Raw genomic sequence first — 10,000 nt, 5'->3', positions numbered from 1 at the left:
ATCTTTCAGAGTTATCACCATGACGTGGATCATTATATGTCACCAGTATGAGACCAACGCTGGCTTCATCTATAATACCTTTGACTCTCTCAGGGTAAGACAACTACCATGAATTTTTGAACTACCATTTTTTGAACTACCATTTTTTGAACGACCATTTTTTGAACTACCATTTTTTGAACGACCATTTTTTGAACGACCATTTTTTGAACGACCATTTTTTGAACTACCATTTTTTGAACTACCATTTTTTGAACTACCATTTTTTGAACTACCATGATTTTTTGAACTACCATTTTTTGAACTACCATGATTTTTTGAACTACCATTTTTTGAACTACCATGATTTTTTGAAAGACCATTTTTTGAACGACCATTTTTTGAACTACCATGAATTCTTAAAACTATTATTTTTCTTTATTTTTGGATCTTTTTTGAACTACCATGAATTCTTTAAAACGGTTATTTTTTTTATTTTGGGATCTTTTTTTAACTACCATGGATTTTTTTGAACTACCATGAATTTTTGAACTACCATGAATTTTTGAACTACCATGAATTTTTGAACTATCATGAATTTTTTTTTGAACTACCATTTTTTGAACTACCATGAAAATTTTGAACTATCATTTTTTGAACTACCATGAATTTTTTTTTGAACTACCATGATTTTTATAAATTCATTTTTGAGTACCATGAATATCTGTACTACTATATTCCAAACTACTATGATTTTTTGAACTACCATGAATTTTTTTTGAACTACCATGAATTTTTTTTGAACTACCATGAATTTTTTTGAACTACCATGAATTTTTGAACTACCATGAAAATTTTGAACTACCATTTTTTGAACTACCATGAATTTTTTGAACTACCATGAATTTTTTTGAACTACCATGAATTTTTTTAAACTGCTATTTTTTTTTTATTTTCGAAACTACCATGACTTTTGAACTACCATGAATTTTTTGGGCTACCATGAATTTTTGAACTACCATGAAAATTTTGAACTACCGTGGATTTTTTAATTACCAAGAATTTTTTGGATTACCATTTTTTGATATTTTTTTAGAAGAATAATTGTAGAATAAAATACAATAATTCTCTCTCTCTCTCTCTCTCTCTCTCTCTCTCTCTCTCTCTCAATAATTTACCCATCCTTTCCATTCATCTCTCTCTCTCTCTCTCTCTCTCTCTCTCTCTCTCTCAATAATTTACCCATCCTTTCCATTCATCTCTCTCTCTCTCTCTCTCTCTCTCTCTCCCTCCCCCCTCTCTCTCTCATTCTCTCCCTCCTTCCCACCCCCCTCTCTCTCTCTCTCGCTTTAATTCGCTCCCTCTCTCATTTTCTCTCTCTCTATGATCTGATATTGGCAGCCATTGTTCTAGTTTTTGCAGTGTCTGAGCCCCTCTCTCTCTCTCTCTCTCTCTCTCTCTCTCTCATTTACCCATCCTTCCTATTCATCTCTCTCTCTCTCTCTCTCTCTCTCTCTCTCTCATTTACCCATCCTTCCTATTCATCTCTCTCTCTCTCTCTCTCTCTCTCTCTCTCTCTCTCTCTCTCAATAATTTACCCATCCTTCCTATTCATCTCTCTCTCTCTCTCTCATCATTGAATAATTTACCCATCCTTTCCATTCCTCTCTCTCTCCCTCTCTCTCTCTCTCTCTCTCTCAGGATAGTAGTTGGATAGTACAGCTCACATCAATAGTCCTATTCTATCCACATCTATCTATCAATTAACTATCCTACCTCTATAAATAGTTCTCATTTATCCATATCTATCTATCTGTCTATTTATCTATCCTAACTTCTCTATCTATCTATCTATCTATCCACTGAGTCACAGAGGATAGGGGCTACTATCTATTACATGCTAGTCTTAATCTAGCTTATCTATCTATGTCTATCTATCTATCTATCTATCCATCTAATAATCAATTTATATATGTGTATCTATCTATCTGTCTACCTATCCAACCATGTATATCTATCTATCCATCTATCTATCCATCCAATACCCAATCTATTTATCTATCTATTTATCTATCTATCTATCCATCCAATAATCAATGAATATATATATGTATCTATCTATCCATCCAATACCCAATCTATCTATCTATCTATCCATCCAATAATCAATGAATATATATATGTATCTATCGATCTATCCATCCAATACCCAATCTATCTATCTATTTATCTATCTATCTATCTATCCATCCAATAATCAATGAATATATTTAAGTATCTATCTATCCATCCAATACGCAATCTATCTATCTATCTATCCATCTATCTATCTATCTATCCATCCATCTATCCATCCAATAATTTCACTGGCCAACACAATTCTCTGGCGTGACTGTTTGCAAGGATTTTACGCAATTCTGGGGTGCTGAATCCGAATTAGGTATCATTTTTTGTCTATCACATCAGGTTTTTGATATATGGTATGCCGTACGTTTGTTGAAAATTCGGAATTATGCGCTAAAGTTAAAAGAATTGGCAGAGTAAAATGATTCAGTTTACTGGAAATATGGTACTCAAGCAACGATGGGTCTGGTTAGTACTTGGATGGGTGACCGCCTGGGAACACCAGATGCTGTTGGCATAACGTTCTCCCTACGTGTCAAGTGGGGTTGGTGGAGGATTAGTGCCCCTCCCTGTAAAACAATTAACTCTGAGCCCTTGGCCACCCCGTTTGGGATACATGGCGTCTGGCAATGAATGAATGAATGATAATCTACAGTGCTCTTTTTGTTTATTTCACACGGCCGTTTTATCATCTAATAAGTTTTAAAAAGCAAAATTGGTAAACCACAGGTCCATAGATATGATAAGTTACACAATGTTAAAAAGTTTAATTTCATTCTCTAAAAAGTAAAAACAGTCAGTAACACCACTGGGTTATATCAATTGCAAAATGTTTTTCTCAAAGACATTCTTCTGTGTGCAGCATTACATCCCTACGTGTCAAGTGGGGTTGGTGGAGGATTAGTGCCCCTCCCTGTAAAACAATTAACTCTAAGCCCTTGGCCACCCCGTTTGGGATACATGGCGTCTGGCAATGAATGAATGAAATGAATCTGGAACATCTCTCATATGGCTCCAGCAGTAATCAGCCATCATATTACAGATCCATCGGCCTTTGTAGTGTTCTTCCAATACTTTGATATTCTGTTCTTGGCTCACGTGGCCAAGATTTTCTGGAAACTTGTCCAAATGGCTATGCAAGTAGTGCAATTTGATGCTTATCTTGCATCCCACTGCTCGCAAGCTGGACAAGAGCTCTTTCACGATTTTTTTGTGGTTGTGTGATTTGCTGTTTCCTAAAAAGTTTTTCACAATATTGGCAAATGCTTTCCAGGCTCTTACCTCAATAGGAGCCATTGAGACAACAAACTGTGGCTCGTTCAGCAACCTTCTGATTTGAGGGCCATCGAATATTCCGGCTTTTTTCTTCTCTTCACTTAGCGCAGGGAAAGCTAAGCATATATAGTTGAAAGAATTCCCGGAGTGATCAAGAGCCGTAACGAACTGTTTCATGCCAAGCTGGATATGGAGTGGTGGCAGAGTGATGTTATCCGGATCAACCAATGGCTCAATTATGATGTTCTTATGTCCAGGTGTCACGCTGTCTCTTAATGGCCACTCATCCTTAACCCAGTGCTCTTCCTTTGCTCTAGTATCCCAGCAGCAGAGACAGCACGGGTATTTCGTGTAGCCGCTTCGTTGCCCTAAAAGGAAGTTCACCATTTTTAAATCAACACAAATTAACCATGCATGATCGTTGCATGTCAGCTTTTCCAGAACAACTTTCATGTTGGCATATTCCTCTTTAAGGGTCACTGAGTGCCCTACAGGAATCGATCCGAAGGTGTTACCATTGTGAAGCATGACACATTGAAGGCTTTTTTTGAACTGTCGATGAAAAGTCTCCATTCATTGGACACATATTTTGATAATCCTATTTCCAAAAGAAGTCCTTCAACATCGTTACAATAAACAAGAGTGTCATCTGAAGTGAAGTACGTCCGCAGCTTCTCTGTTACGATAAAATGAGATGCTAGTGTCGTGTTGAAGATTCTTTTCTTTTAGCCTCGAAGCCAACAACTCGGAAGCTTGTTTTGGCGAACCCACGTCTCAAATTAAATCGTTCAACTCAAACTGACTGAACAATGAAGGCTGGCCGAATGAAGTTCCAGATGAATGAAAATCTACATCGATCTGTTCATCTCCACTTGAGGAATGATAAGATGCCACTTGCAAGGCTCCTCTGCCCTCCCCTCCTCCTTTCTCCAGCCCTTAAAGACACAGAAACAAAGAGTATGGAAATTATGTACATATGTAAAGGCAAAATTAGGCTTAGATTTAGGCAAATATACCAAGTTGTCTCTCCCACAGTGCAATACCTAAGGACCTAAATCGGTTCATTGAAAAATATATTGCATACCCGTGGCATGAAAAATAGATGTGATAGAGCAAATCTGAGCTTATTTTCGGATTCAGCATCCCAGAATTAGTCAAAATCCATTATCAAAGTCCATGTCAGATTATTTTTTGTAGACCAGTGTAATCAATCTATTTATATATCAATCTATCTGTCTATCTATCCATCCACCCATCCAATAATTAACCAATATATTTATGTATCTATCCATCTATCTATCTACCCATCTATCTATCTATCTATCCAATAATCAGTGAATATATTTATGTATGTATGTATCTCTATCTATCTATCTATCTATCTATCCAATACCCAATCTATCTATCTATCTATCCATCTATCCATCCATCCAATAATCAATTAATATATTTATGTATGTATGTATATCTCTATCTATCTATCTATCTATCTATCCAATACCCATTCTATCTATCTATCTATCCATCTATCCACAGTATCAAGATCCAGTCATAGGTCAGATAGTCACCAATGGATGGTTTTCTGTCTATCCATCTATCCATCCATGTATATATCTATCTATCTATCCATGTATCTATCTAATCCAATAATCAATGAATATATTTATGTATCTGTACCTATCTATCTATCTATCCATCTATCTATCCAATAATCAATGAATATATATATATATATATATATATATATATATATATATATATATATATATAAATATGTATCGATCTATCCATCCAATACCCAATCTATTTATCTATCTATCTATCTATCCATCCAATAATCAATCAATCTATTTATATATCAATCTATCTGTCTATCTATCCATCCACCCATCCAATAATTAACCAATATATTTATGTATCTATCTATCCATCTATCCACAGTACCAAGATCCAGTCATAAGCCAGATAGTCACAAATGGATGGTTCTCAGTCGATACCTTTATATTTATGGGCGGCCTCGTCGTCACCTATCGCCTCTATCCCCACCTCCTATCCACCAAGGGACCCACAGGACACTCCTCTATCCTCCTGAAGACATTTATAAGAAGGATAGTCAGGTATAGTCACGAAGAAGTGCTGTTTTCGTGTTGGTATTGTGTTGTGTGTGGGTTGGAAGGTGAGACGGGGAGTGACTGAGGGGGAGAGAGAGAGAGAGAGAGAGAGAGAGAGAGAGAGATGATGATGATGACGATGATGATGATGATGAAAAGATGAGAGAGAGAGAGAGAGAGAGAGAGAGAGAGAGAGAGAGAGAGAGAGAGAGAGACTCAGTCGATATGAAAGGTAATTAGAGGTGTTGAGAGAGTGTGAAAGTGAGCGAGGAAGTGACAGAGAGAGAGAGAGAGAGAGAGAGAGAGAGAGAATCAGTCGATACGAAAGGTAATTAGAGGTGTTGAGAGAGAGAGAGAGAGAGAGAGAGAGAGAGAGAGAGAATCAGTCGATACGAAAGGTAATTAGAGGTGTTGAGAGAGAGAGAGAGAGAGAGAGAGAGAGAGAGAGAGAGAGAGACCTGATCATAAGTTTTGATGAAACATAAGGTTAATTAAGGAAGTTATTATCTCTCTCTCTCTCTGTTCTTTATCATCATCACCATCATCCTCTCTCTCTCTCTCTCTCAATAAATCAACCTATCATCCATCTATCCATCCATATATCTATCCATCCATCTATCCATCTCTCTATCTCCATCTACATATCCACATTTCTATCTATCCATCCATCAATTTATCTATCTACCTATCCGTCTATCTATCTACCTGCCTATCTATCTATCTATCCATCTATCTATCCGTCTATTTATCTATCTACTTTTCCACCTACCTATTCATTCATCCATCCATCTATCTATCCATCCATCCATCCACCTATCCATCCAACCATCAATCTATCTATCCATCCATCCAACCATCTATCCATCAGTCTTTCTCTCCATCCACCCACCTATCCAACAAACTTTCTCTCCATCCATCCATTCATTTCTCTATCTATCAATCTTTCTCTCCATCTACCCATCCATCTATCTACGTATCTATCCATCTATCCATCCATCCACCTACCCATCCATCTATCCATCAATTATTTTCTCTCCATCCACCCATCTATCCATCCATCCATCCACCTATCCATCAATCTTTCTATCTATCCACGTTTCTTTCAATCTATCCATCTACTAACCCTATCCTCTATCCACAGGCTGGCTCCAACCATCCTTTGCGTGGCCTTATTCTCAGCCTCACTCATTCACTTCCTATCCATCAGTCTATCTATCCAGCTATCTATCCATCCATCCATCTATCTATCCATTCATCAGTCTTTCTCTCCATCTATCCATCCATCCATCCACCTATCCATCTATCGATCCATCTATCCATCCATCCACCTATCGATCCATCTATCCATCAATCTATCCATCCATCAACTAACCCTATCCTCTATCCACAGGCTGGCTCCAACCATCCTTTGCGTGGCCTTATTCTCAGCCTCACTCATTCACTTCCTATCCATCAGTCTATCTATCCAGCTATCTATCCATCCATCCATCTATCTATCCATTCATCAGTCTTTCTCTCCATCTATCCATCCATCCATCCACCTATCCATCTATCGATCCATCTATCCATCCATCCACCTATCGATCCATCTATCCATCAATCTATCCATCCATCTACTAACCCTATCCTCTATCCACAGGCTGGCTCCAACCATCCTTTGCGTGGCCTTATTCTCAGCCTCACTCATTCGCTTCCTATCCATCAGTCTATCTATCCACCTATCCATCCATCCATCCATGTATCTATCTATCCATCCATCAGTCTTTCTCTCCATCTATGCATCCATCTATCCATCCATCCACCTATCCATCTATCGATCCATCTATCCATCCATCTATCCATCTACTAACCCTATCCTCTATCCACAGGCTGGCTCCAACCATCCTTTGCGTGGCCTTATTCTCAGCCTCACTCATTCGCTTCCTATCCTACGGTCCGCGTGCACCCACACTACACAGCTACGTGGAGGATAGTTGTAAACCGAATTGGTGGAAGGACCCCCTATTCATCAACAACTATGTCTTTGGGCCGCATGAGGACTACGAAATTCCTGATGTAAGGATAGATGGATAGATGGATGGATGGATGGATGGATGGGTGGATGGATGAATAGATTGATGGATGGATGGATGGATGAATAGATTGATGGATGGATGGATGGATGGATGGATGGATGGGTGGATGGATGGATGGATGGGTAGGTAGGTGGGAAGGTAGGGAGGTAGGTGGGTAGACAGAAAGACTGATAAAAAGATAATAGATGGATGGATAGATGATTGGATAGATGGATGGATGGATGGATGGATGGGTGGATGGATGGGTAGGTAGGTAGGTAGGTAAGTAGGTAGGTAGATGGGCAGAGACACGAAGATAACTGATAGAAGGATGGATGAATAGATTGATGGATGGATGGATTGATGGATGGATGGATGGATGGATGGGTAGGTAGGTGGGTAGGTTGGTAGGTAGGTGGGAAGGTAGGTAGGTAGGTGGGTGGACAGAAAGACTGATAAAATGATATTGGATGGATGGGTGGATGGGTGGATGGATGGGTGGATGGGTGGATAGATGGATGGATGGATGGGTGGGTGGGTGGATGGATGGGTAGGTAGGTGGGTGGACAGAAAGACAGATAAAAAGATAAATAGATGGATGGATGGATGGATGGACGGATTGATGGATGGATGGATGGATGGATGGATGGATGGATTGATGGATGGACGGATTGATTGATGGATGGATGGATGGATGGATAGATTGATGGATGGGTAGACTGATGGATAGATGGATAGGTGGATGGATGGATGGATGGATAAATAGTGAGGCTGAAAGACAGATACAATGATATAGAGAAAGCTGCATGGGTAGATACGGATGGATAGATAGATAGATAGATAGACTGGTGGCTCCCCTATTCATTAACAACTACGCAATACCTGATGTGAGTTGATATTAAAGACAGATAGATGGGACAGATAGATGGTGTACAGTGTAGTGTTGTAGTACTGTACTCCAGTTCAAGTTTGGCACCAACAGAAATGTCATCAACGCCTGTAGTGTTGATGTTAACCCAGTACACTATGCAAACCTCTATGCAGTACCTTGAGACCCCTATAAAGGCAATACAGCAAGGTATATGCAGTACTGAGCACCTTTATCAATACTACAGGTGATGGGAACGTCACTGTTATGGCGCCAGACGTGGTGATATGGTGTGTAGTTAGTGTCCATAAGTATGCAAAGTATCAACCAACTCCACTGAGCCACTGGGGAACTAGGAAGGCACGTAAGAAAACCGGTACTGATTGCTAGGGATGCAGAGGTCAATCTTCATAGGGTTGCCACTCGAAAACTAGAGGAGAGACAGGATAATGGATGGCACACTCCTGGCTAACTCCTAACTCCTGTCTAACTTCTGTCTAACTCCTTTCTAACTCCCGTCTAACTCCTGTCTATATAGGGAGTGACCTCAAGATTACACCTAAAAAATTCACAGCTTCCTGCGCGCATTAGTAACGCCCCTACAGCTCAAAACGTAAAAAGACTGAAAGACAACGAGTATTTGCCTATCAACCAAGACCTTGCAGACACAGCTAGGTCACAGGCAGGTCATTGTGTCCAGGTTAGGTCAAAATCGGTTCATTCTGAAGGGTAGAAAATGCCTGGAAAGAATGAAACCAAGCAAGACAACACGACTAACAGTATGGCTGAATGACCTGGCCATGTGTGTGTGTGTGTGTGTATATTTATATATAATAGATAGATAGATAGATATAGATATATAGCTATACAGATATATATAGATAGATAGATAGATATAGATATATAGATAGATAGATAACTATATATATATATATATATATATATATATATATATATATATACATAGAGAGAGAGAGAGAGAGAGAGAGAGAGAGAGAGAGAGAGAGAGAGAGAGAGAGAGAGAGAAATACACACATACACACACACAGAAGAAAAAAATGTAAAAAAAAAACAAAAAACGAAAAAAAATCCATTGTTCTCTAAGTGCTCCCTGACAGGTGACAAAAAACACACATGTACGTACACACCTACATACATACACATACACATACATACATATATACTTATATACACACATATTCGTACACACACTCATACATATACATATACACACGTACACACACACATATACATATGCATATACACACACATATATACACACATACATATATACACATACACACACATACATACACATACATATATACACACACACATATACATATGCATATACACACACATATATACACACATACGTATATACACACACACACATACATATATACACACACATACATATATAAACACATATATACTCACATACATACAAACACAATATATATATACATACACATACATATACACACATAAACACATACATACACACACATAAGTACACATACATACATAAACACACTCACGCATACACACATACATACACAAACACACATACAGATATAAACACATAC

General features: G+C 38.5%; 1 protein-coding gene across 1 annotated transcript in view; it reads left to right on the top strand.

Annotated features, from left to right (window-relative positions):
• The window catches only part of LOC145395627 (nose resistant to fluoxetine protein 6-like), a gene marked incomplete at its 3' end in the record, with an annotated part of 25,011 nt that overhangs the window by 6,223 nt on the left and 8,788 nt on the right, over nt 1–10,000 (top strand). The window contains exon 2 of the mRNA XM_080269194.1: nt 7,358–7,544. Within this exon, the coding sequence (XP_080125320.1) occupies nt 7,358–7,544 (187 nt within the window). The remainder of the gene's footprint in view (nt 1–7,357; nt 7,545–10,000) is intronic.

Source organism: Coenobita brevimanus, chromosome 32 (assembly GCF_032717465.1).
Source record: "Coenobita brevimanus isolate Jiangsu-jjx chromosome 32, ASM3271746v2, whole genome shotgun sequence".
NCBI classification, from domain to species: Eukaryota; Metazoa; Arthropoda; class Malacostraca; order Decapoda; family Coenobitidae; genus Coenobita; species Coenobita brevimanus.
Note: the sequence above shows the minus strand (reverse complement) of the source record. Positions and strands in the feature narration are given on the sequence as shown.